Source organism: Microcebus murinus, chromosome 6 (assembly GCF_040939455.1).
Source record: "Microcebus murinus isolate Inina chromosome 6, M.murinus_Inina_mat1.0, whole genome shotgun sequence".
NCBI classification, from domain to species: Eukaryota; Metazoa; Chordata; class Mammalia; order Primates; family Cheirogaleidae; genus Microcebus; species Microcebus murinus.
In genome coordinates this window covers 73,100,753-73,128,247 of record NC_134109.1, presented here as the reverse complement: position 1 = coordinate 73,128,247, position 27,495 = coordinate 73,100,753, and the positions used below count along the sequence as shown (strand labels likewise).

At 49.7% G+C, this 27,495-nt stretch overlaps 3 protein-coding genes across 4 annotated transcripts; 1 reads left to right on the top strand and 2 right to left on the bottom strand.

The window, feature by feature from the left end:
- Positions 1-3,844: 3,844 nt before the first annotated feature.
- On the bottom strand, positions 3,845-4,637 carry NOP10 (NOP10 ribonucleoprotein). The gene is made up of 2 exons (XM_012742881.3): positions 4,492-4,637; positions 3,845-4,238 (listed from the first exon to the last, which is right to left on the bottom strand). Exons 1-2 carry the CDS (start codon positions 4,543-4,545, stop codon positions 4,098-4,100), a joined length of 195 nt encoding a protein of 64 aa, XP_012598335.1. The 5' UTR covers positions 4,546-4,637; the 3' UTR covers positions 3,845-4,097.
- Positions 4,638-6,329: 1,692 nt separating this feature from the next.
- On the top strand, positions 6,330-17,899 carry NUTM1 (NUT midline carcinoma family member 1). Its single transcript, XM_012742875.2, has 7 exons — positions 6,330-6,363; positions 9,506-10,223; positions 12,935-13,063; positions 14,245-14,384; positions 14,877-15,163; positions 15,458-15,574; positions 15,923-17,899. Exons 1-7 carry the CDS (start codon positions 6,348-6,350, stop codon positions 17,897-17,899), a joined length of 3,384 nt encoding a protein of 1,127 aa, XP_012598329.1. The 5' UTR covers positions 6,330-6,347.
- A 1,153-nt stretch (positions 17,900-19,052) lies between these two features.
- Positions 19,053-26,926, bottom strand: LPCAT4 (lysophosphatidylcholine acyltransferase 4). Of its 2 annotated transcripts, XM_012742877.3 has the most exons (14): positions 26,701-26,926; positions 25,309-25,451; positions 24,758-24,978; positions 24,266-24,378; positions 24,084-24,144; positions 23,737-23,795; positions 23,485-23,519; positions 22,872-22,926; positions 22,671-22,753; positions 22,288-22,413; positions 21,785-21,917; positions 20,102-20,200; positions 19,630-19,786; positions 19,053-19,391 (listed from the first exon to the last, which is right to left on the bottom strand). In XM_012742877.3, exons 1-14 carry the CDS (start codon positions 26,812-26,814, stop codon positions 19,216-19,218), a joined length of 1,575 nt encoding a protein of 524 aa, XP_012598331.1. In that variant the 5' UTR covers positions 26,815-26,926; the 3' UTR covers positions 19,053-19,215. The 2 variants fall into 2 exon arrangements, with proteins under 2 accessions (XP_012598331.1, XP_012598333.1); XM_012742879.2 differs by lacking the exon at positions 26,701-26,926 and having other exon boundaries at positions 24,758-24,992; positions 25,309-25,411.
- Positions 26,927-27,495: the final 569 nt, after the last annotated feature.

Genomic DNA, 27,495 nt, shown 5'->3' with positions numbered 1-27,495 from the left:
GGGAACTGTAGTCCGGCGCCAGCCCGACCGACTTGAAGCGGTGAAAAATCCTTCTCCCTGTTGGCCAGGCTGTGTTGGGAGCTCACTCTGGAGGCCTCTTAGGAAGTGGGCCATGCCCTTTACCCTCTCTAACAGCTATGTCTCTAATAAGGGTCTCTGAAAACATCATTCATAATTTATTTAAAAATCACAGACGTCCCAACATCACATACCTAGTATGACCCGCACTGTGATTTCTATATAGAGGTCTATTCTAAAGCATAGTATCCGCAAATTATACACACTTTCTGGTATGTTTGTTTTTCTCCTGTTCCTGTCCTTTTAAAAGATGCTATACACATTTTCTAGTCAGAATAGAAAGTTCCATTAGAGAAAAAAGCTTTAATTTTATACCTGGAGAAGGCATTGAAATATTTTCTGGACTCCATTCCCAGTGTTTCCCTACTACATTTACTGTCCCTAGAATATCTGTGTTTAATACATAACCAGATGTTCACAACGTGGGCCCAGAAACTAGCCAGGCCCTGGCTTTGCCTGGGTATTTGCTCCTCACAAGTGCAAATGTTTAAGCAGTATCCTTAGCCATCAGAACAGTATTTAAGACCTGAGCCAGGAAATTCTCTTTTATCAAATGACACACAAAGTCCAAACACAAATAAAAAGATCCTGGTAACAAAATGAGAAATTCTCATTTAAAATATTAATCTTTCCGGAGTCTAGGACTGAGAAAAAAAAAAAAGTTAACCTCCTCAAGCTTCTTTATGAAGCTTTTGATTCTTTTTTTTTTTTTTTTTTTTTGAGACAGAGTCTTGCTTGTCGCCCAGGCTATAGTGAGTGCCGTGACGTCAGCCTAGCTCACAGCAACCTCAAACTCCTGGGCTCAAGCAATCCTGCTTCAGCCTCCCAAGTAGCTGGGACTACAGGCATGTGCCACCATGCCCGGCTAATTATATATATATATATATATAGAGAGAGAGAGAGGCCAATTAATTTCTTTCTATTTATAGTAGAGACGGGGTCTCGCTCTTGCTCAGGCTGGTTTCGAACTCCTGACCTCGAGCAATCTGCCCGCCTCGGCCTCCCAGAGAGCTAGGATTACAGGCGTGAGCCACCGCACCCGGCCAGCTTTTGATTCTTGATTGAGGTCCACAGCTTTCTTACTTTAGGAAGCAAGAAATCCTTCTCTCTGAGGGATCAATTTTTTCCTCAGATGGGTCTGCTGTTCATTTGAACCTCACAGACCTTCTTTTATAAAGAAATGCTGGATTCGTATGATACCCAAGTTTTGTTTCCTACCATGGTGTATCTGCAATTACTTATATATACTACATAATTCCAATACACTATACCTCTTAAGTCTTCTCGTCTCCAAACACTAATCAAGCTCTATAAACGTTATGTCACAGACCTTAATACCCAGGAGATCTCTTAACCACTTCAGTAGGAGCCTCGACTATAGTTGATAGCCACAGATGAAGGCGCACAGCAGTGTCGACTCCAGCCAACAGCCGTGATATGAAGGCACACAGCCAAGTGTAGACTTTAGCATTAATAACAAAACTTGACTTTTACAATTTTTCATCTATCAAAATAAAATTGTGAACATTTAAAAATAACATAATGAAAACATATGTATATGTTACCTATTCTGATTTACAAGTAAAGCTGCCTGTAAAGTAAAACAAGCTTTCAGTGCTTTAAAGCTTTCCTCATCACACAAGAGCAAAACGGGTCAGTCGTCAATGCACAGCACAAACTATCGTGGGACTATGAGTGCTGGCTGTGGGCAAGGTTTCCCCGCTGGTGAGCACCCTACCGAAGTGGTTAAGGCAAAGTCCTTGGTATACTTGTGCCAGTTTACCTTTTTTCCTTTATATTCATTAGGAGTATTTCCAGGTTAAAGTCTTTTCAGTCTATCCAGCTGGCAGCATGGAACAATGCTAATTCTTTTCTTTTCTTTTTTTGTAACATAAAGACAGAATTACAGTCAAGATTTAAAAAATGCAGCAGAATTCATTTACTTTGATGCTTAAGTAATTATGCTTAATTCATAATTGATGCTTAGTTCATTTGATCCTTAATTCATTTACTTTGATGCTTACTTTGATAATTCTCCAATCATTATCTCTTTATTTGGGTAAGATAATTCTTTAATATACTTCAGATCCAATGCTAAGAACCCTGTAAGTGAACAAGCTAAGAAATAAAATTACTAGATAGGAAGCATACCTCATTTCACCATTCCTATAAGTTTAAATAATTTATTTGAAAACCATCTGTCTTCTGTTAACTATGACCCAAGTTAAGGGTTTTTTTTTTTCTTCTCAGCAGTCAACCACTATCATGAACTTTTCTGCTGGAATGGACAAACAGCAGGATACAAGAAAAACCCACTACTTTCCAAGACCAGTCTTCATAAATCACATTTGTACTGATTTAAGTTACACCTGCATCTAGAGTCTAGAATTTTGATATAATAAAAAAATAAAGATTGTAGAATTAGAATACAACCTCTATAAAACAATTTTAAAATCAGCAGCACTGGGCAAACATTCAAATCCAAAGTCAGAAGCCATGAAATAGGAAATTAGGAAATAATGAGTTGATTAACTCGACAAGGAGAGGAAGAAGTTGGCACTTCTTGAATGCTTGTACACAATTTTTACTTCACTATCCCTCTGATACAAAGTAATTGTATTAAAAATCATTTATGGCTGTGCCATGGTATAAGCTCAAGTCCTAAGAAATTTCTAGTTTTGAAAAAATTAAGGCCTCCACAGTAGCTTGGAAAAACAACAAAAACAGCCAGGCGTGGTGGCTCATGCCTGTAATCCTAGTACTCTGGGAGGCCAAGGTGGGCACATGGCTTGAGGTCAGGAGTTCAAGACCAGCCTCGCAAGAGCAAGACCCCCATCTCTACTAAAAATAGAAAGAAATTAGCTGGACAACTAAAAATATATAGAAAATATTAGCCGGGCATGGTGGTACATGCCTGTAGTCCCAGCTACTTGGGAAGCTGAGGCAGAAAGATTGCTTGAGCCCAGGTTTGAGGTTGCTGTGAGCTAGGCTGATGCCATGGCACTCCAGACTGGGCAACAGAGGGAGGCTCTGTCTCAAAAAAAACAAAAACAAAAACAAAAAAACAAAAACCCCTGCTTGATTCTCTCATATTTCATCTTCTAAATTAAGATCTATGTAGAGTTCCACATGGCTAGCTGCCAAAGAGAATATAAAGAATATAAACTCAGGAGTATGTAAGAAGTCAATTCCTTGATGGAGAGAACTAAAAGTCTAGGAATATTTCTAGAGGGGTAGTAAATATGTATAAAGGCATTCCTGTTCAGAAAGGTTGGACAAACACAGTAGATATATTAAGATCCACCACTAAACTTATCAATTTTAGAGTTGGAATAGAACTTAGAAATTAGGAGGAAAAGGAGACTAAACAGAATAAGTAACTTTTTCCAAGTTATACAAAGAGGAAAGAAAACTGGTCTCCTGACTTCCAATTCACTGCCTTCCCTCTACAACATGGCTGCTACACATTACTTTTTCAGGCAATTCTTTCATTATGAATCAAATGTTAATTCCAGGGGCAAGAAATTACTTAAGTAACAACAGGAGTATGTTTCAGTGACTGCTGATAGTTGTAAAAGTCTTTCTTCCCCTTCCCCAACACCCTCCTATCACTAACAGCACATCACTACTCCAGCTACAGCAAGGACTGAAGTTTTTCTTTCAAGGGTCTTGTTCCAACTCCCTGGGGTACTCCCCCCTCCATCTTCCTCACCTTTTAAAAAAAAAATTACCAGTCCTTTCCTTCAACAACACACAAAATGAGAGCTCTTTCAAATCATTTTATCTTTAATAACCTGGCAGTAATTTAAAATGTGAAAAAAAAAATAGTCAAACTTGTTCCCTTTCTGGGGGATGCTACCATGACTGCCTCACACAAGCATGATCAAAGGCCATGATGAGACTGGATTCCAAAGAGCATGGCTGGTAAAATCACTTCATGGCTCACAGACTGAAGAGTTTGGTCAAGGAGTTTCCGAGGGGGATCAGGCGGCACAGGAAACATGAAATGTAAGGGACTCTCAGAGGACAGGGCGCGGCTGCTGGGTCATGAGCACCTTGAAGCGTTTCTTGATGGTGATTCGGTGTCGCGAGTATTTGTCGTCTGGGGAGAACCGAGCCGGGTGGGCTGAGCAGGTCTGTTGTCCCATAGGGTCAAATTTCTGCTCGAGAAAGAGAGAACATCATCTCAGTACAGGAGTGGTGAGGTGAGGAGGCGGCAGCGCGAAAAAGGGCAAACATAAAGACAGGAGACATAACGGTCAAATCGAGTCATGCACTCCCGGTCCTCCCCCGCCACGGTTCTGGACTTTCTGGTCCCACGCACCCAGCTAGGTAACTCGGTGGATGGTCTCAACCGCTCCTCCCACCTTCAGTTCTCGCCATGCCCGTGCACAACCTGTTTCCTCTCCTCACCTTCAGCGTATAGACCCGCTCTCCCTGGTCATTGAGGTAATACTGGAGAAACATGACCACACTTCGGCCAGAGCTTCCAAATCCGGCTGCAGCTCCCTCTGCCTCACCGCCTCACGTGTTCGTCAATTTCCTTCCCCTACAACCGGAAGTCTGTCTCACGGCACGCCGGGAAATGTAGTCCACTTTTGCCTGACTTTCAGCTAGCCAGAAGGGGGCGCACCAGAGCAGCTGTTGGTGGGGCGCCCAGTTGCAACCTTGCACGCGTTCTAGAACACGTGGAGTGTGTCCACTGTGTGCTAGGCATTGTGCCCACCGTGCCAGAGGGGGGTAGGGATGGGTGTGGGTTGAACGTTGATGTATGGAATCCTGTCTTTATCTCAAGGTGCACGCCCATTTCAGGGGCAGTGGGTTTCTAGCGCCCAAAGAAACGAGGGCTCCAGGATTCAGAACCCGTTTACCCTAGGGAAGAAAGAAGATGGTTTTCTTCCCTCCCCTCTTTTACATCCAGTTTCCCCGCTCCATTTCAAAGTATTGGCGGTAAAGAGTGCATGATGGGTATTCAATATTCTGTACAGCGTAGAGAGCGCAAAGTTATTTTATGGAACTGGTGAAGTATGTTTAGTGGTGGAACCACAATTCAAACTCAGGTCTCTACGGCAAATTCGGCGCTCTTTCTTATAGTGGTGAGTAGCTAATGATAACATAGTAGGGCGCACCTTCTAGGAGTATTTCGAAGTTTTAGAAGAACATAGAAATTCTCCGTATAGGGCTCCAGTTTAAAGAAATGAAAAATTGGAACCAATATATCATTACAAAATGATCATTACAGCATTATTTATAATGACAAAAACTTTGGAACATATATTAATTTTGTAACCAGAAAAACCTTGACTTTTTTTTTTTTTAAGAATATGGTTTGTATTTGCTTGCAGTTGCACAAAATATCTCTGCAAGGATTCACAAGAAACAGGTGATACTGTTTTTTTTTCTGGGAAAGAACTTGGTTACAGGAGAAAGAGGTAGGTGGGAGGCAGACTCGTTGTTATATATTCTATTTTGCACAGTTTGACTTTTGAACCAAGCAAATGTATTACTTATTTTAGAAATGAAAAAAACAAACAAACAAATAATTTAATAAAAAGAAGGATTTTCTGGTCTTAAAATTTTAGGCTACATGGCAGTTTTTTTATTTAGTTGGGCTTGTCAGCAAAGGGTCAGGCTGTAGCATCTGTGGACTGCAGAGCTTAAGATAGTGGACTGTTTGGGGACTGCAGGACAGCTTTCCAAGGAAGTAATATGCATACAGATGGATCATCTGACAATTCTAATTTCAAACTTTGGTTTCCTTAACCCTTAAGTATAAGACAATTTGGCTCAGAAAATATAACCATCACTGAATTAAGTTGGGGGTTCATCACCAACTTGCTATTAGTAGGGAGTCAGTTATAGAACTGGGTAGAATTGAAGGGAACAGAATGAGATATGTTGGTGACGAATCAAAATATAGAGAACCAAAAAGTAAAACTGTAATGTTGGGATCTGAGAAAGAATTTACAAATTGTTCTAAAGAGGCCTTGATTGTGTTGCCAAGCTCTAGTTTGGAGGAAATTCCTGGTTATTGCCTACTTACTAGAACCCTTTGTGGAGTATCTCCCCACCCCCGCCCAACCTTTCCCTCTCCCCTCCCCCACAGCAGAATGCCTTAAGTCCTAGATTCTAGTTCTGTTTTGATTTGATCTTTACCTTCCCTTCCTTGGATCCCTGTGTATCTCCTGGAGCCAGGTTACTCTTTGGGTCCTGGACCTGTCTCATTCTAAAGGCTTCCAGCCAGCCAGTTAGTGCCTAAACCTGAGAGGATGGCTTCAGATGGAGGTAAGTCTGCAGGTGGTGGAGAGAGTCCCTGCCACCTGCTCACATCCTTAGAGATTCAAATTTGACACTTCACTTGGGGACAAGCTCTTTGGGCTGATCTAAAGGGATGTGAGACGCTAGACCCCACCAAAGGCATCATCACATTTGGGGAAGCTGAGGAAGGTGATCATAAAACTATTCAGACTGGGGGTTGGGAAAGGAAGAGGGCCTCTTTGGAGGTGAATCAAGGCACCTCCAAAGAAACATGCTGAGTATGGAGAATGGATGTCAGGTAACAATTTGATTCTCTGGAACAGGGACCACTTCAACATGTGTTTGTGTGCTGGGAAGGGGGATTAGAGATCCTAGGAGTCCCTGAGAGGGATCAAGGAGAAGGCCCAAGATTCTTCTGTCTTCTTTAAGCAACTGAAGCCTGCCCTAAGATTTTTCCCTGAGAATTGAGCTGGGGCCACTGTCAATCTTATGAGGAGAAGGAGAGGGTAGAGGGTAGAGGGTGAGGGTAGGGCAGGGGTGTGGGATAGCCTTATCGAGAAAGCTGTTCAGTAGGGTTATGTGTTATAGAGAAATAAAGGTCTTCCTGAAAACTGGGCTGGAAGTTACTATAACAGCCTCTGCTAGGAGTCTCAGAGCTCCTTCCAGCCCGAGAGGTAGCTTCCTTTTCAGTCCAGGAAGCAGTTTTTCTTGATTCACCAGGGCCAGGAGAGGTAGGTCACTCCAGCCAGATTGAGAGCTGGGGCTTTCCGGAGATACTCTTAGTTTTTCTTCTTTTTTATGGAACTCAGGCCTTCAGACCCCTTTCATTTGTTCAGTACTCCATGGCATGCTCCTGACCCTCTGCTGAATTGAGATGAATTTGAATCTGACTTTGCTCATATTCCTTGGCTAGAAAGCAGAAGCTGAGCACTGTTAGTTTGCCAATGGAATATTTTTTGTAAGGGGGAGGAGAGTAGCATGAAATTAGGCATATTATGTTCTTTTTTTTTTTTTTTTTTGAGACAGAGTCTCGCTTTGTTGCCCAGGCTAGAGTGAGTGCCGTGGCGTCAGCCTAGCTCACAGCAACCTCAAACTCCTGGGCTCAAGCGATCCTTCTGTCTCAGCCTCCCGAGTAGCTGGGACTACAGGCATGCGCCACCATGCCCGGCTAATTTTTTATATATATATCAGTTGGCCAATTAGTTTCTTTCTATTTATAGTAGAGACGGGGTCTCACTCTTGCTCAGGCTGGTTTTGAACTCCTGACCTTGAGCAATCCGCCCGCCTCGGCCTCCCAGAGAGCTAGGATTACAGGCGTGAGCCACCGCGCCCGGCCTATGTTCTATTATTATTAAAAGTCCTAGCAGACACAGGACCTTTGGACCTTTTTTTTTTTTTTTTTTTTTTTTTGAGACAGGGTCTTTCTCTGTAGCCTAGGCTAGTATGGTGGTATCACCATAACTTACTGCAGACTCGAACCCCTGGGCTTAAGCAGTCCTCTCACCTCGGCCTCCTAAGTAGATGGGACCACAGGCATACATCACCACTCCTGGCTTTTTAAAACATTTTTTGTAGAGATGGAATCTTTGCTATGTTGCTCAGGCTTGTCTCAAACTCCTAGCCTCAAACAGTCCTCTTGCCTCGGCCTCCCAAAGTGCTGAGATTACAGGTGTGAGCTGCCTTGCCCGGCCATGGCCTGATTAATTAAGTTCATGTTTGTGTCCTTGTCTTTGATCTCCTTGAGTAGAGTCTGGATAGCTCTCTCAGCAGGAATTGTGTTCCAGACTTCATTGGCCTTTCCTTTAGCATCTATCTATTTCCTTTAGCATCTACGCCTTGTTCCTAGTGCACCCTAAAGTTTTGGTGTAAGGAACTCCAAGTAGAAGGAGCATAGATAGTCTGCATCACCAAATTTTAACATGTCTAGCTGTTACTTAAAACTCTAGAAACCTTCCTCTCCATGACATCCTCCCCTCACCCATTTCCTGGTCCTTATCTAATCCTCTCTAGTTTGTTCTAGCTGTGATGTAACAAAATTTCTGGAAACCAAACATCCAATTCACATGCCCTCTCCTGGGAGAAGCACGTCTGTCAGTGGTGGCAGGGGCCACAGAGCAACTGGGAGCAGACAGAGTTATACTGGTTTGAATCTCTTGTTTGGAATAGGTGAGGATAGGAGATGTACATGTGTGCTGGGTTGCTGTGTTATGGCAAATGAACTTCATGGGTCCTAGAGTCATTGCTTCTGCTTATAGATTGTGTCTTTGTTCTGCTGCTCTTTTAGATTAGGAAAGACAGATGAGACATAGAAGGAATGAGCCAAGAATTTTTATGAAACTGCCTCCTTCCCAAGGGCCCTGTGTGGGTACCTGGAGAGGGGCCAGAACTTATCCTGGGCTAGTTCTCTTACTACATTGAGCCTGCTGTGGACCGTTTTCCAAGCAGAGCAAGTGTCAGTCCTATTCTATGTCTTAGTGAACAGCCGATTGGGCTAGCAGGAGAGATCTGCCAGGAATTTTGTTACAGAAGCTCTTAGAGGCAGTAATGCCTTGGGCTTGTCTCTTCTTCGCAGACAGGGTTTCTGTGTGTCTTCTCGAAAAGGGAGCAATGGCCGGGTGCAGTGGCTCATGTCTGTAGTACTAGCACTTTGGGAGGCTGAGGCAGGAGGATCATTGAGGCCAGGAGTTCAACACAGCCTGAGCAACATAGCAAGGTCCCATCTCTACAAAAAATAAAATAAATGAATAAAAGAAAAAGAAAAGGGAGCAACTTCTCTAGTGTAGTAATTCTCAACTGGGAGTAAGGGACATCAAAATCATTTGGTTGACATTTGCCAACTACAGAGGTTCCCTGTCCATATCCCCTCTTTCACCTGTTGAGAATCATTGCTCTGAGTCTTTGCTGGGGTCCTCAAACATTTTAAACAGGGGGCCAGTTCATCGTCCCTCAGACTGTTGGAGAGTGTGCACTGTGGGCCTGGGACTGAGTCGGTGGCTAAGCAGGACAGGCAGCTGCGGCAAAAACACCCTGAGGGCCGGATAAACGTGCTAGGCGGCCTGCATGTGGCCCATGGGCTGTAGTTTGAGAACTACGGTCTATAGGGGAACTCAGAATAACTCTTGTCTCCTTTTCTCCCTTCTCCATTCCTTTTTTTTCTTTGTCTCAACAGCGTCTTCATTGCTGGGACCGGATATGACCATGAAACCTGGTGCCACCCTGTCTACTTTCACTCCAGTTCCCTTTCCCCCACCTACACCTGGCCCACCAGACCAACCACCCTGGGAGCCGCCTCCACAGCCCCCCATGCCTTCAGCATTCTCTCCAGGCAACCCTCTGGTGCTCTCTGCTTTCCCCAGCCCACTGTTGGTGACAGGGGATGGGGGCCCTTGCCCCAGTGGGGCTGGAGCTGGCAAGGTCATTGTCAAAGTCAAGACAGAAGGGGGGCCGACTGAGCCTTCTCAAACTCAGAACTTTATCCTTACTCAGACCGCCCTCAATTGGATTGCCTCGGGTGCTCCCCGCGGGGGCCTTGGGGCCCTTGAGGGTCCTCCACCTCAGTTCATGACAGCCTCCAATGTGAAGGCCATTCTGCCCACCAAGGCTGCTGGCGTGAGTCCAGAGGGCCCCCCAGGCCTTCCTCCTCAGGCTCCACCACCAGTGGCCCAACTGGCCCCCATCGTGCCCCTAGAAAAGGCTTGGCCAGGGCCACATGGGACCACCGGGGAAGGCCGTCCTGCAGCCACCCAGTCCAAGCTCTCAGCAGGCGACCTCTCCTATACTTCCAAGGGTGTTTATGAGAACTTCCGTCGCTGGCAGCGTTACAAAGCCTTGGCCCGGAGGCATTTTTCCCAAAGTCCTGATGCAGAAGCTCTTTCCTGTTTTCTTATGTAAGTGGGGACACCTGAGATTAATTCTAGGGCTTTTAAATAAGGAGGACTTTGGGATGGACATGGGAGTTTAGGCTATTTAGGAATACTTGAGGGCAGGTCATGAGGGCGATGGGGATGCGATGAGAATGAAAAGCATAATAATAAGTCATAATCAATCAGCCTCTTTTTTTTTTTTTGAGACAGAGTCTCACTTTGTTGCCCAGGCTCGAGTGAGTGCCGTGGCGTCAGCCTAGCTCACAGCAACCTCAGACTCCTGGGCTCAAGCGATCCTCCTGCCTCAGCCTCCCGAGTATCTGGGACTACAGGCATGCGCCACCATGCCCGGCTCATTTATATATATTTTTTAGTTGGCCAATTAATTTCTATCTATTTTTTTATAGTAGAGACGGGGGTCTCGCTCTTGCTCAGGCTGGTTTTGAACTCCTGACCTTGAGCAATCCACCCGCCTCGGCCTCCCAGAGTGCTGGGATTACAGGCGTGAGCCACCGCGCCTGGCCTCAATCAGCCTCTTTACCCACTTCCCAGCTTATAGCAACCTTTCAGGTGTCATCTCTTAAGTGATCCTCACAACCTTGTGAACCCAGGCAAGCCTTTTTATGGCAATCTGCATTTACAGATGACAAGACAGAAGCTCAGAGAGGCTTCATGTCATGAAGCAAGGACCAGTGATTGAGGTTAGGTCTGAGTCCAAGTGCTAGGGTCCTCGTGCTCTGCCTTCCCACGTGGGGCTGAGCCATCCACACAGCCAGGTGTAGTGTTGGGCCCGGACCCAGTCCTGCCGGGGGGGGGGGGGAGGATGGTGCCGGCCAGGCAAAGGACTTTGTGTGTCCCCACTCTCCGCTGCCCCCGCCCCCCCATTTTATTCAAAAGTCAAATTGAAATAGGGGGTGGTAGAATTTACTTAGTGTCTAGGAAGGGTGTAGGCTCCAGCACTCAATAGATTTGTGATCCTGGGCAGGACATTTAACATCCCTTTAAGAAGGGGATAATGACACCTACCTTAGAGGGTTGCTGAGAAGATCAAATGGGCTGATACACGTAAAGTGCCTGGCATACAGAATGCTTCATTAAACGGTAGCTATTTTATTATTGTTGTTATTATAAAAAGGCAGTCTAGAGGAGGAAAAGGACTCACAGAAGGCCAAGATGTCCTTGCTTAAGAGTCAGTGTGTGTGTAGCCAAGGAGTCCTGGGTCATAGGTTGTTTTTTTTGTTTATGAAGCAGTCATTAGTCATCTGGGGAATATTCTCTCCTTCCCACCCAGACCCACTGTTTCTCTCAACTGCACTGTACCTCAGCATTCCCTGTAAGCCACTACATAGCACATACCACATTTTATTGGACTTTAAAAATTTTTACATGGTGCTCCTCTGGTGGCAGAACTCCTAGAGGAACCTCCCCCTCTACCCTGCCCCTGGAACAAATGAATCAAGAGGATCCCCTAAAGTCCTAGATGGATAGCATCTACTGATTCCCTCCTTTCTTTCTTTCTTTTTTTTTTTTGAGACAGAGTCTCACTTTGTTGCCCAGGCTAGAGTGAGTGCCATGGCGTCAGCCTAGCTCACAGCAACCTCAAACTCCTGGGCTCAAGCAATCCTCCTGCCTCAGCCTCCCAAGTAGTTGGGACTACAGGCATGCGCCACCATGCCCAGCTAATTTTTTCTATATATATATTAGTTGGCCAATTACTTTCTTTCTATTTATAGTAGAGACGGGTCTTGCTCTTGCTCAGGCTGGTTTCAAACTCCTGACCTCGAGCAATCCGCCCGCCTTGGCCTCCCAGAGTGCTAGGATTACAGGCGTGAGCCACCGCGCCCGGCCAGATTCCATGCTTTCTTGAGATAGCTCTTAGTTCTCTCTTGGAGATTGGCAGGATGAATTTCTAAGTCTTGAGCCAGTGCGGGCTCCCAAAGGCTGCTTGGAATCCACTTGCTTTGGGTCCTGGCCTGCTTCTCACTCAGGGCTCTGGGCAGGGTCTCCTGCAAAGTGCTGTCCAGACTTCTGCAGCTGGGAGGCTGGTAAAATGCTTGGTCCTGGGATCCTGGGGCGCTGCAATTCATGTTTATAACAAGCTTTCTCAGGTGATCTAATTCACAGTAATGTTTTAGGATTCCAAGGGACTCAGAAAGGCAAAAATGAAGCCATTACTTTAGGCTGGACTCTTTTATTTCTTCTGGATCAGAAAGGACTCAGAGGCCTTCCAGAAGTGGGGGGGTCTAGTATTGGTGGTGGACTGTGGGGGTATCCTGGAAACAAAGACATTGAAAAACCAATAAATATAAACACCACACGACCTTTAATTAGGGACTCATTTGACTTAGCGAATGCCTTTTTTTAAAAAAAATGCAAGAGCCTCTGGACAGGGTTAAGCCTACTTTCTAGTGAATACCATCATTTGATAACACAAGTGCTTCCTCCCTAACATTTAGTTGAGGATAGCACTGAGAATTAGGGGAGGTTGCTGCGGTTGATTTCAAAAGGTGGGGAGAATTATTTTTGATTTGTGTGAGTTTTGCAAATTTCAGTGGTAAGAGAGTGCGGTAAATGATGGGAGGTTGAGAGTCTGGGAGTCTAATCAGAAAGGGACATGATAGAGACAGAGGGGCACATTAGATTTGGTGAGGGGCAGGGGATGTGTATTGAGTTGGGCGTCAGGATAGGTGCAGGGGCACATTTTCAGAATGTGACTGACACGATGGGGGTTTTAGCCCTGTGCTTCGATCCCTGGCCCGACTGAAACCCACCATGACCCTGGAGGAAGGACTGCCACGGGCAGTGCAGGAGTGGGAACGCACCAGCAACTTCGACCGGATGATCTTTTATGAGATGGCAGAAAAGTGAGTCTGATGAACGAACCTCATTGTCCCGAGGCAGGGGTGGGGCTGTGTGGCTCATAGCTATAAGGGTGGTGACACAGATGAGTGTGTGATTCCTAAAAGGGGTGTTAGGAGGAGAGTGTAGACAAGGATGGGGTCTCCTGGATCCCTGCTGCTTCTTCCACCACCTTGACTCTTGGGTTTTTCTATCCTATTTCCTCTTGGAAGCTTCTCCCTCCCCAGATCTTGAATCTACACAGGGGCCTTGACATAGGTCTAGCAGGGAATCTGAGCCCAACAGGTGTAGGAATTCCAAGCTGAAGGGATGTAGCAATGAGATCAGCTCTACTAGTCAGGTTCTTTTCTCACTGACAAGGCAGCAAGTGGCTACTCATGCAGAACTTGAGGGCCACCCCTCCTTTGGAAACAGTAGCACAGAAAATCCTTTCCCCTTTCATCCTAGGGAGGGGCTGGTTCTGGAAGAGCCAGGGGAAGCCAAGGTCCTAGATGCCCAGGCTGGTCTCCTGGTTCTTCAACAGTTTCTCCATGATAATATTCTTTGTTAAAAATAAAACTCTGAGGAAAATGAACCCTCTTTCCCAAGTTTCATTTCTAATTTCTTCCCCCAAACCCTCTGGACCCGTGCCTCCTAGATTTAGCTTTCTAAGGCCCAGGCCCAGTCTCAGGACTGCCGGGCATCTCAGCACTGCCTACTGCAGGGAACTGCTCTGAATTACAGCCCTGGGCTGTGCTTCAGGAATCCGGCCACTTTATGGTTGTAGGCAGGGACAGAGGAGGCCTCAGGGGCACATTGGTAAGGTCTCATTGCGCTGCTGCTCAGGCTTGATTGAATTCAACAAACCTGTATTAAGTGCTGCTGTATACAATCCCTGAGGCTGGACGAGATAGGTATGGAAAAGAGGTGAGAGCCAGGGCTGTCTGAAGTTTACAAGATCTAGATCATTTTCTTAGCAGTCTTCTTAAGTGATGACTGTAGTTGAAGGGACTACGTGGTGAGCTCTGGAGGTTCCCCCACCACTGTTATTAGGCTACCTGTGAGCAGCTCCCTCCTGAGTGACATGACTTGGGCAGATTTTGCACAAATGACAGCACTTCCTTTCTTAGCCATGCTTGGCTGCAGCCTGGGGTCCTGACGGGCCTGGCCTGCTCAGCACTGCCTGTGCCTTCCTCACCCTCTGCAGGTTCATGGAGTTTGAGGCTGAGGAGGAGATGCAGATTCAGAAAGCACAGCTGATGAATGGGCCTCAGGGCCTGTCTCCTGCAGCCACTTTGAAACTTGATCCTCCAGGGCCCCTGGCCCCCGAGGTTTGCCAGCAGCCAGGTAAGGTGACCCACTTCCAGCAGGAGCTGTGGGCCAAAGGCTCCAAGGGAGGTGCATAGATTAGGAAAGGCATTGCCCTTGGTTCTGCCACCTTCCCTCCAGAGAGTAGCATGTGGTGTTCCAAACAGACCACCCCACAGGAGGCTGGGTTCTCAGGTTCCCTTTGCCCTGAACTAGGTATTGATCCTGGACAAGTAAACCAACTACTACTCTCACCAAGACTGTAAATGAGGCACATAATACCCCAACTGCCTAAGAAATGGGGGCCAGATAAGGGGGTTTCTTGGAATTTCAAGGGTTCCAGGATTCCTCATACAGTGATTTTCTCTTAGACCCTCCCCCAAATCTCCAAATGGCTGATACTCTTCCAAGTTGGTTTGGTCCAGCCTGCAGCCGTTTCAGTGTACCCAGATTGCTGCCCTTGCAGAGTCGGGAGGTAGAAGCCATAGTTTTGGTGCCACTTCCCAAGCTCCATTCCATCTCCTCCCTTAGTGTACATTCCAAAGAAGGCAGCCTCCAAGGCACGGGCCCCTCGCCGGCGTCAGCGCAAACCCCAGAGACCTCCAGTTCCTGAGGCACCCAAGGAGATCCCACCAGAAGTTGTGAAGGAGTATGCTGACATCATGGAAGGGCTGGTGGGGAGTCACTCAGCCACTGGGGAGTCGGATGAAAAGCAGGAAGAGGAAGAGCAGCTGCAGGAGGAGGAAGAGACGTATCCAGATCCAGGTCTCCTAAGCTACATCGATGAGCTGTGTTCTCAGGAGGTCTTTGTCTCCAAGGTGGGCTGGGCCTTCATGTCTGGTTTCTTAGCAGATCCTGGGGGCGGGCACCCCGGGGGAACCAACAATTTGGGGTTTTGTTCAAGGCAGTAGGAAGTGGGTTCTACTCTGTAATTGAGAAAAGTGTGTGCATGCACATATACATATGAGTGTGTACAGTTGGTGGTATTCGTGGTTTATAACCCAGGGGTGAGAGTAAGGAGTTACGGGGCTCATGGCTTCTTCTCTGCAGACCCTGTTTCAGAGGTTACCTCCTTGTCAAGGACTCATGTCACTTCTCCTTCTGTTCCCCAGGTGGAGGCCGTCATTCACCCTCAATTTCTGGCAGATCTGCTGTCCCCAGAACAACAGAGGGATCCCTTGGCCTTAATTGAGGAGCTGGAACAAGAAGAAGGACTTACTCTTGCCCAGGTAAATCTGGGATGTAGGGGATATCAAAACAAGAAGCTCATGTGATTTTATATAAACCTACACTGTCACAGATGATATGGCTCTAGAGATTAACAGCTTTAGGATCAGGCTTCAATTGCAGAACAAGTAGGAAAGGGACTATGGAGTCATAGGAAATGAGAGTGTAAAGGCTCAAAGCATGGGAATAAGGTACAGGAAGGCGGAAAGAGCTGCAGTATGTCTTTGATACCGTCACTTAAACCTCCTGCTTGCTTTCCCTGCCCTACCCAAATACCATCTCCTACTACCCACTCAGCCACCTCTTCTCATAGCCATGTATAGAACTGGTATTTGTCCATTCTCTTCCAGCTGGTCCACAAGCGACTCCTGGCCTTAGAAGAGGAGGAGGATGTGGAGGCGCCTCCAAGTTGCAGTGGAGCTCAATCGGACTCAAGTCCTTCTGTTTCTGATGAGGATGAAGATGGGGGTGGGCGGCTTCGGCCCTCACCTGGGCCTCGGGGCACTGGGGGCGCTGTTCGCCTTGGAAAGGCTGCTTCTCCAGGAAAGCGGGCAAGAGAAGTGCACAGTGGGCGGGAGCGAGCCCTAGATGGCCCGAGGGGGTTGCGCAGGGACGGGAACACTGTGCCACCCCCGAGGAGCTGGGACCTGCAGCTAGAACTTGCAGCTCCACAGGGAACTCTGGGACCCTTGGGTATTGAGACAGGAGGGTCTGGGAAGGTTATCAACCCAGTATCTCCATATCAGGATGGCCACCTGGGGGGTGCTGGGTCCCCTGGGCACTGCCTAGGGGCTGATAGAACTTCAGATTCTCTGCCCCTTTGCTGGCAGGAAGGCCACCAGTCTGAGAGAGCTTCCGGTTTAGACGTTGGACTTGCAGAGCCAGCTCCTCTGCAAGGACAGGAGTTAGAAAAACAGGTCCTGGGGCTGCAGGCAGGACAACAGATGGGGGGTCTTGGCATGCTTCCTCAAGGGAAGGAGCCTTCAGCAGTGCCCCAGGAAGGCTGTCCAGGAACAATGTGGGGAGATGACAGAAGTCTTCCCATGGCTCCGAGTGATGACCAGAACCTCTCTCCTAGAGCAGCTGGGGACAGGGATGGCCCCTCTCTCAGCCCAGGACTTTGGCTGAGCAGTGAGATGGATGCTGTAGGCTTAGAATTGCCCATACAAATCGAAGAGGTCATAGAGAGCTTCCGAGATGGGGAATGTGTAACTGAGCCCCAGGGAGGCTGCCAAGCACTGGGTTCCAGAAATAATATTTCTCTGGGTCTTGGAGAAACCACAGACCCTGGGGAGGTGGGGAGCAGTGTGAGTCCCTGTGGAAGCACAGGTGCCACAGCTGCCCTAGAAAAGAGAAGCTACTGCAGCTTGCCAGGACCTGTGAGGGGCAACAGCCTGGCCTTGAGGCCCAAAGAAAATAGAGAACAGAGCCCTGAGACCTTACGGGATCCCAGTAATCTGTGGGCTGAAGGTTGCTCCCCATTGCTGGAAAGCAGAACCTCCACACTGGGGTCTTCCAAAGAAACCCTCCTGCCCATATGCCAAGGCAGTCTCCTTATCTTGGGGACCCCGCAGGCCTCCTCTTTCCCTGAGGCCAGCCAAGAGGCAGGAAGCACAGGCACCTCCTTTGCTCCTCTGTTGGCAACCACAGAAGACATCAGCACACTAGATGTTAGAGATGACTGTGGACTCCAAGTAGGGGTCAGTGAGGATACCTGCCCACCAAATTTTAATTCTTATGACCTGAAAGGAGAGGGCAGGGAGGATACCGATCTTTCTAAGCCTAAAGACCATGTTCCTTTACAAGAGAGTCAAGAGTCTTATGCACTCGCAACCCCCAAATCAACATCTCCTCACCAGGACCTTGGAAGCACTTCCCCTACATGGGGAACTAGGGATGCCCTAGTTCTGAGAGAAAACCCTTCTGTTAGTGAAACATGCAGCTCAGCAGATGGGGCCAAAGAAAAGGATAAGGAGGAGGAGGAGGAAGAGGATGAGGATGAGGAACTCTCCAACTTTGCCTACCTCTTGGCATCTAAACTTAGCCTGTCGTCAAAGGGGCTTCCTCTCAGTCCCCGCCGTGCCTCAGGTCGGGGCATCCAGAGGGCATCCCACCTCCTCTGTGCCTCCTCTGTTGCCAAGTCTGGGAAGCGAGCTCTAGCTGGAGGTCCAGCCCCTGCTGAAAAGAGACCCCACTCAGGAGCTCAACTTGGGGTCCCTGGGGAAAAACCCCTGGCTCTGGGAGTGGTTCGACCCTCACAGCCCCGTAAAAGGCGGCGTGACAGTTTTGTCACGGGCAGAAGGAAGAAACGACGTCGTAGCCAGTAGGGAGCAGGACCGCCTGACCCCACTTGCCAGTCCCCAAAGGTGGGTGCCCCAGAGCAGATTTCACCCCTGGTGCTCACCAATGGAGAATCATCCTCAGCCCAATATTGTTTTGTTTTCTGCAAGGTGTCGAGCGTGGAGAAGGGAGGTCAGACTGGCTAGGATGTGGGGGATTCCCTTAGTGGGAAGTGATGGGGAAGTACCTTTGGAAGGAGTTGTATGGACAAACAAAAGAATAAAGATTTTTGTTGGATAATACTCTCAACGTGCCCTTCTTTTGTACTGGTGTCTTTGCTGCCAGATAAGGTAAGATACCATAAAGAAGGGAGGAAGAGGTTCGAGAATCCAGATACCTTACCTTGCCTCTAGCCTTAACCTGGGTCCCTGCAGCCTTTTCTTGGCGACAGGTTGGCTCTCAGGCAGTAAGTCCCAAATGGGAGACGGAGACGTCTCCAATGATCACTTCATTCATCCCTTTTCACAAGCCTGGACTTGGTGTTAGGAGGGCTTGTCTGGACATCCAATAATTATCTGTCTCCCTTTAAGTGTATAGATGGAAAGAGGCTCTTTTACCTGTGAGAGCTGAGATAGAGATCAATTTTCTAAATCTAATTAATTTTCCACAATTGCGTCTAGACACAGCACTTCTAGGGGGCCTTGTTTTCTTCCTTGAAAAGAGGCTAGACAGAAAGGACTTCACAGTGTCCTCATGTTCATCCCATGGCAGAAAACGCCCCCTATGGGAGGGGGGTTCTGACCCACAGGGAGGAGGCTGGTTCCTTCCTGACAAAACTCTCTGTTTCCACTACAGGTGACAGAATGAAGTCTCCATAGAATTATTAAATATGGAATGGTAGTAAGCTATTTTTTAATCTTGAATGAGGACAGAACAAGAGGGAATGGGCTTAAAAGAGGTTTGTGAAGAAGTCTGCTGAAAGTGCATATATAGATGATGGGGGTTGGGGAAGATGTGAAATCTTTGCGTGATTTCTGTGCGGGAAAGAGCCCTGTCCCTTGGGGTGAGGATTCTTCTAGCTATGGCCAAGAGGACTGACCCAGCCCTTCAGGGCTGACCCTGAAGGACCCTTTGGAATTTCCCAATGGGTACCCTGTAACCATTCACCGCTTTGCTTACCAACTAATGATACCATCAATGTGACGGAGCTTCATTTTTTTTAATAGATATAGATATAGATTTATATTTATATATAAAATAGTTTCTTACAAAAAACACAACCAAACAAAAAATTAAAAGCAACTTAAAAAAAAACCGTAACGATAACAAAAGTCAAACCAGAGCAGAGATGGGGCTGAGGCGCTCAGTCGCCCTTCTGCTTGGGCACTTGCCCAGTCCCATTGGCCAGAGCAGTGGGGCTGCCTCGGGATGAGGCATTTGGTGTCTGGGAGGTGCCTCGAGGGGTGTGTGGGGGGCGCAGGTAGGTGCTGAAGAGCTTCCCATAGAGTGGGTCATGGAGCGAGAAGTTCTGGAACTGACCTGGACAAAGAAGAGTAGCAGAGGGAAAAGTGAAAAGACCTGAGAAAGAGGGTACCCTTGCTCTTTTCTCAGAACTGATCCATCCTGTCCCTCTAATCTCTTTGAACTTCTCAAGTCCAACTTTACATCTTCTCTCCCTGTCCAGCTGGTTCCTCCCAGCCTAGTGCTTTCTTCTCCAAGTCCCAAGCGCTGGTGGTGCCCCAGGTGCCCGTGCGGGGCTGAGAAGACAGTGACTCACAGAGGGAGAGGCCTTGGCTGGGTCCTGCCTGGCACAGGTCGGCATGCAAAGTTGTGGCAGCAGGGCGGGGTGAACCCAGCAGCAGGTGCAGGATGGTGCTAAAGCCATCTTCGTACAGGAGGCGGCCGGGTCCCTCTGTGTGCTCTTTAGCAAAGAGCTTGGGAGAGAAAGGGATGAAAGTCAAGTTCTCTTCTCATGCCATGGCCTCATACTACCCTGCAGGTAGGCCTGACAGGCTCTTCCTCTTCCAAAAGTGTGGTGCAGAAGCCTTCCCTGACCCTCAGGGCCCTTTCTGCATGAGAACTGTAGACTTCATAGCTTCTGCTCTCTTCCTGTTCCCAGCTAGGCCTCCACAAAAACACCGGGGCTCTGCACTTTCAGGTAGCTGGCAAGGGGCTAGAAGGGGTGTGTGGAAACAGCATACCACATAAACCTCCTGGTGTGGGGTGAACACACCCCCACCCACGGGTACCTCAAAGGCCAGGCGAATCAGCTCCTCCAGGCTCCTGCCCCCATCCAGAGCTGCTAGTGCAAGGGCTACATCTCGGAAGTCCACCAAACCCTTGGCATCCTGGAGAGTGAAAAAGAAACCAGGGCAATGTGGGGACCCTGCATCCTCTCTCCTGCTCTATGGATTTGGGCTCTTCTCAGCAGGCATAATGACACTCTCTGAGATTGCTTCCCTCAGAACTGTGAATCCCAAACTCTCTAGAAGCCCTGGAATTCCTTTCTGGTCATAGGCTTTCTCAAACTATACCAAGTCACCTGGCAACAAAGCCTTCCCATAAAGGGATCCCCTAGGAATGTTTGGGAATCCCTCAGGAATGCTGAAAAGTTACTATCAAGTTTCTGATGTGCCACTGGAGGGCATTCCTGGCCCCCAAGCTGGACAAACTGGTTCTCTCCTCTGAATCAGCCTATGTGGCAGAACTAGTCCAGCAGATTGAAAGGGGGATGCTGGCATAATTTCTTACAAAAAACCCCAAGGAGGATGCCTGCTTGTGCCTGTCTATGGGAGACCACGGCATCTGAATTTTTGTTTCTGCTCTGCGACAGGCTCTTTTTGGGAACGGTCTGCCTCAATCTAAGGAACCTATGCACATGGTCCCTCTCTGTCCCTTCAGAGGACGTTGAGAGCCACAGTCTGCACCTTGGATCAAGAAATGCCCTTTGGGGCCGGGCGCGGTAGCTCACGCCTGTAATCCTAGCTCTCTGGGAGGCCGAGGCAGGCAGATTGCTCGAGGTCAGGAGTTCGAAACCAGCCTGAGCAAGAGCGAGACCCCGTCTCTACTATAAAATAGAAGGAAATTAATTGGCCAATATATATATACAAAAAATTAGCCGGGCATGGTGGCGAATGCCTGTAGTCCCAGCTACTTGGGAGGCTGAGGCAGGAGGATTACTTGAGCCAGAAGTTTGAGGTTGCTGTGAGCTAGGCTGACGCCATGGCACTCATTCTAGCCTGGGCAACAAAGTGAGACTCTGTCTCAAAAAAAAAAAAAAAAAAAAAAAAAAAGAAATGCCCTTTGGGACCACTGCTGGTTGTTTATAAACACAAGCATCTTGTGTTTGTAACACAAGATGATTATAATTTGACAGGGAAACTTGGTTAAATCCCAGGAAATACATGGTTTGCTAAGATTCTTGAAAAAGTTCAGGAATCTTCTAGAGAAGCTACAGGATATTTAAAATAATCTGCCCGAGTATTATAAATACTTCTGGGTCTCAAACTCTGAACTGCCTAACCTGTCTAGTGTTGTTTCTTCTATATGTCATTTCCCAATCTAACCTTCAGGACTCTTTTGCAAAGACCCTCCCCCAGTGCCCCACAACGTCTTATGATTCCCCATCTCTGCCAATCTCTAAAGTGGCTTCAGAAATGTACAGACTTTACTGATCAATTATTTCTCATTTGTTCTTTCTCACAATGATTAAAACTTTGCCCTTCAAGGCATTGGACGCTTGACCAAAAAAATGAACCCTCCAGTGGATTTCAGATGGCCATCTAACAATAGCTATTGGAATACCCAGTGCAGACTCCAAACTGGGCACCCAGTGTGTCTGATGTAGCCACTAGGATATGGTCCTTAAATCCTGAGCATGTCAGCCTGGAGGGCAAGCCTGGGTTCCGCCCTCTGTGTTCCAGCTCTTTTACCTGCTGGAAGTAGCTAAAGGCACCAGCCACCGTCTGAGGATCAGAGAGCTGTAGCTGCCTGGCAAACTCTTCCTGGCTGATCATTCGACTCCGGCCTGGCTCTGCCCCAGCATCCACACAGCCAGGGGACAGCCTACAATGGAATTGTTGAAGGCAGAGAGCTGTCTCAGTTTCCTTGTGCACATACCACCCAGCAGGACCTTGGCCCCAGTACTAAGAATTCACCCAGCACAGGTTCAGCTGCTGTTTTTCTAAGATGTACTGACTCATAGTCCCTTGAGAACCCTTCTTACTTTTTTCACCTGAGTTATTACATATCCTTCCATTTCTTTGTTCCCTTTCTTTTAGTACTCCATTATCTTTTTTTAAAGCTCCTCTGTTTTTCCATCTTTTTTTCTTTTTTTAAAAAGATTTTCCTTGCTCTTTCCCATGTCTTCCCTTTCTTCTCATTCATCCTTTCACTCTGTGACACTGCTCGTACCCTCATCTTCAAAGCCACTTACCCGGCCTTCCGAAGCACCTTCCCCAGTTCCCAGAGCTGTGGCTCCAACGCCACCTTCAGCCGACCCACCACAATCACAGGCAAGCTCCCTACGAACTCACATTCCGTGGCGGGAATGCCCAGGGCCCTACAGGATGAAGAGGGATGGAAGGGAGGGGGAAGGAAGCAGAAGTAACTTCTGAGGGCTCATTACTGACTCTGGCCTACTGTCCAGGGAGAGAAGATCAGGACCCTTTAACTTTCCCTCCTCAGTCTCAGCTGTCCGGGAGCCCTTCCCACTGCCCGCTCCCCTATCTTTGCCTCAAAAACTTGCCCTTCCCACACCCTCCTGTGGTTCCTTTGCCCTGGGTATCTGCTCCAGGAAATACTGCGTGGAAAACTCACTGTGCCATGACTCTCTGGACATTGTTGGCATAGAGGGTGGGGTCCCTGCTCTCCTCAGGGCTGGGCTGATAAACAGGGAGGAACTGAAACAGACAATTCCTATCAGGACCTCAAAGTGAGGAGTGACCACTTCCATCCTCTTTCCCAAGGCTTCGGGGGTCTGAGATGTCCATTTTCCCACCCCACCTACGGGGGTCCTACCTCCACATCCACGATGCTGCAGGGCTGGGAGGCTGTGAGCCAGAGGACTTTGAGTCTAGGAGAAGAGAGACATTCATGCTCACCAATCTCTAACTATGGGCTCTTCCCACCCTCAGGAGGGGACTGGGAAAGTTCTGCCCATTGACACACAAATGGACTCCTAGCCATAGGCAGCTGGGTGCAGATGCAGCTGGGAGACCCCAGGGAAGAGCCGGAAAGGTGGCCAGGAAAGAGAGAAGGGCTGTGGCAACACGCCAGAGGAGGAACTGCAGGTGAGAAGAGGTTTGAGTAGCAGAAGGAAAAGGCAAGAGGCAAGCCTGGTGGTGGTGGTTCTTAAGAAAGGACAACAAGGGAGAAAAATCAGAAATACAGGGAAGTAAGTGCCGAGGAGCCACAATCACTGCCAGAATGATTTAGGTGGAAGAGCTGAAAGAACTGCCAGTTTATATTGAGAAATCAGAGGGAAAAGGGCATCTCCTTCTCTAGAGTTCTCTCAGTCTTGGATTAAGAAGAAGGGCTATCTACCGTTTCAATTCTGGAGATTGAAAGATGGGCCAGGAACTGTCTGGTAGACCCTGCGCCCCACCCTCACCCCAGGAATACCAGAACTCACACTCCAGGGCCCCTCCACGCCCAGCTTGTGGTGTCCTGTGGGAGAAGCAGAGGCGAGGGCAGAAAAGCATTACTTTTATTCCCATTTTCCCATTCCTTGGAGCTGGCCAATCATCTTTGAGGAGAGGCCCTGACCCAGCCTTTGGCCCCACCCCCAGATGCACATCCCATCACAGCACCAACGGTTTCCACTTATTTCCATTTAGGGTGGATTCATGCTTCCCCTTCCCCCTTTTCTTGGACTAAGACTCACCAGACTGTTGGGGTAGCGGATGAGGACAGGCTGCACAGGCACCCCTGCGATGAAGGCTCCTAAATCCCATTGCCACCCCCACCCCCAGGCAGAGGTTAGTACATGGAAGTAGCTGGAAGGCATCAGAGTAGGGGACTGGACAGTTCTCAAGTGAGATCTGGCTTTGCTCCATCATTGATAATGTTCTCTCTGACTCCTTGACTTATCCCCATCAGTGAGGGAGTTCCCTGTCCCTCTTTTTCCCCCAGCCCTCCTCACCCTTCCACTTCTTAGGTTATTCCAGAGTCCCTGCCCCAAACCTGGGACCGTTTTTCCCATACCCTACCACCCACTATTACTTTATTCACCTGGTTTGAACTTAAGCAAAGCCTTCTTGTTGGAACAGGTGCCCTCAGGAAAGAATAGTACCTGGGGAAAGAAAGAACAGAACAGAATGAGTTGCAGAAGGCTGGAGGGGAGGAAAGAGGAAAGGGAACCCTCTTTAGGAGCACATAAAAGGTAAGGAGAGGGTCTCAAGGTCCTTACCCACCTGGGGCCACTTGCCACCTGAGGTGGCCCGCCTTCGGACCTCCTCTACTACTCTGCGGCGAGAGGCTGGGTCATGCCGGGATACCAGGATGGCTTGGTTGAATCGAAGAAGGGCTGGTGAGGGTAGGGAAAGGATACAAGGAGGAGTCACTTGGTTCCTCTCCCAGGTATTAACATCTGCAGCCTCCACTTCCCAACTGTATGAGCTGATTCTCAGTTATCTCTTTATCCTGGGGACAATCCCTCTGTAGTACTTTGCCCTTTTAGAAAACTGACCAGAGCTACCTCCAACACCTCCTCAATGCCCCAGCCCTCACAGGCTAGGAGACTGGTTGACAAATGGTGTTAATTTACATTTCACACGCCAACAGTCAATACCCCTTCTAACTTCTCCCTTCCCACCTGAGGCCAGTTCTCTCCAGTGTCTCCAATTTCTGACTTTTTTGGCCCAGAGTTGTCATCCTTCCCCTTCACCCCTGTTGAACTCTCTCACCTCCAATGACAGGCACGGAAAGGTTCTCAGCTCTGGACACAACCTTGGGCAGGTCACAGGGCAGCAGAACAATGGGGTCAAAGAAAGTGGAGTGGGGGGCAGCAACAAGGACAGGGGCTTGAAGGCGAGAGGCCCGCTGGCCGCGAACACGAATCCGGAGGAAGCCCAGCAGGAAAAAGAGCAGGCGGCTCAGGCCCAGCACCCCATTGTGGCACACAGTCCTGCCAGGGCAAGGCTGGGTATCAGTGGAGGCAGCACTTCTGACCCTTGCCCACCCCCCCACGTTCAGGCACTGGGAAAGTAGGGTACCCCTCTTTTACCCTCACAGAGGACTTGGCCAAGGGCTGAAGTTTCTGGCCACTCTGGGACTCATCAGGGCACATTACTTAGAACTGGAGTCCTGCGTACCAGATCTGAGCCTGGCTGACTCATCCCACCTACCCAGGCTAGGCAGGATAGTTTCAGAACCCTCCCTCCTCTTCCCAAAAGGGGAGCAGAATACACAACAGGGAAGATAAGTAGGGTCTCTGGGGGGCTGATCCCCCACTTACTTCCTCCATCCTGTAATTGGCTCCTGAAGCTGCTCCTCAGTGAGACCAGCTACTTGCAGCCAGGCAAAGGGCCAGAGGAGAAAGAGGACGATAAAGGCCAAAAGCACTCGGATGGGGGCCAGCAGTGCCCCGAGGAGGCAGAACTGCAGAGGGTGGGAGAGAATGCTATTTCAGGGCTGGGAGATGATGCCCTCCACAGCATCTCACAATGATGGCCCAGGAGCAAAGAACCATCATCCCTTGCAGGTGATAGGTGGTGTGAGAATAGCAGAGGAGACTGGGACCCAAGGTGGGGTGAAGATACCAAGGAGGGCAAGAGAATAAAAGACTAAAAGCATCAAGAGCCTCATTTTCCTATGTCTTAGTTGGTCCCTACCACACCTATAAAACTATAAAATCGAATGTCATAAAATGCACCTAGCACTCGGAGGATTTAATGAGATAACCCATGTGAAAGTGCTCGGCACTGAGCTTGATATAGAGTAGGCTAGAGATAGGTCCTCCTCCCCCACATCTTATTCCATAAATAGCTCCCTATGTCCAACAGAAACCAGCGTACAGTTCTTTCTGCTTTGGGCCTGGGAGGCAGAGGTTGGAAACACTGAAAGGTCCACTTTTCAGGCTCCGGGTCCGTTTCTAGTACTGCCCAACAGCAACCCCATAGCACTGGGGGATGGGGAAGATAAAAGCTCGGCGCTACTCCGCGGTAAGGGTTGCCAGGAGTGAGGGTGACTCTAAAGGCTGCCTTGGGGAGGGAGCAGGTAAACAAACCTAGCCCCTGGAGCCCGCCCCAGGGGAGGTGATGACAGCAGAAACCTTGGACACTCCCTCCCCTCACTACCACCTAGTTCCCCAGGCCCTCCACTTCCTGCAGCCAACCCCCTTCTCAGCCTCCCTGCCCCCACCGGGAGGTGCTGCAGTGCGGGGTAGGGGGAGTGGGAAGAAGGGGTGTTGGAAGGGCACAGGGACGCAGGCTCCAGGCCCAGAAATGTCTTCCCTCTAAGTCAGTGCCCCCAAGAAGCGCTCTGCACGCCCCTGCCCCCACCCGCCTTCCTGTAGCCTTCAGCTCCATCCTAGCGCTCAGCCTCCGCAGGATGTCATCCGCATTCCTCAGGGCCCTCCATCTCTCCTACCCCTGGGTCTCCTGCAGTCCTCCATCCCACCTACTCAGCTCTTCCACACCTTCGCGCTCGCCTACCGCCCAAGCGCGCGTCCTCCCCGGGACTCCCTGCCCGCCCCCGGCCGCCCCCACGTGCGCATCCCGGACTCCGGCTCCGCCAGCCTCTCCGCCGCCTCCTTCCGCGGCCCGCGTGCCCATCTTTGCCAGGGCTCCAGACGGCCCCGTTTTCCTATCCCCGCGAGTGCTCCCGCTGCCCACGACCCACACCTCACCTTAACCCTCTGGAGGCGGGAGAGGTGTAACTCGTGCACGAAGGGGTTCGGGGGCGCCGGCGGCCCAGAGGTGGGGTCGAGGGGGGCCCAGCCCCCCGGACTTCCTCGGCTCATGGCGGGAGAAGGCGGCAGGGAGGGCGCCCGGGCCCCGGCCCCCAGCCCGGCCCCCGCTCCGCAAAGCAGCTGCTGCAGCGGCGGCGGCGCTCTGGCCCCGGCCCCGCCCGGCGCGGCCGGCGAGGGGCGGGGAGCGGGCGGCGCGGCCCGGCCCGCCCGCGTTGTCAGGGCGCCGGCCGCGGGGCGGGGCTTGCGGCGCCCGGCACCCCTGCTCCTCGGCGCGCGCCCGCAGCCCCTCCGGCCATTGTCCCGCGGCGGCCGTCAGGAGCGCGGCGCCGGCCTGCGGGCTGACCCGGGTCTCGGCGCTGCGGCCGCCGCTCTCCGAAGACCGGGGCTCCCCTCAGGCCTCCAGCGGGGAGCGGGAGTGGGGCCTCGGCGCGGGCGCCCCGGGGCGCCGAGGTCACCCTGAGAGCGAAGATCCGGGTGGGGCCCCCGGGCTGGCGGGACCGGAGGGGCAGGTAGGCGGTGCGCGGAGCCCGGCAGCTTCGGGGCGAGGCGGCGCCCCGCTGCCCCTGCGGGTTCCCTGGCCCCAGCCGCCCTCCCTCGCAGCCGGACCACCTTCCTTTCCTGGTCCGGGCGACGCCATCGCGCGAGGGCTTGAGGGTCTCGCGCCCCCTGGCGGCCGCGTGGCCCCTCTCAACTCTCCGCATCGCGTCCTGCCTGCGCTGCGCTGGAGCAGGC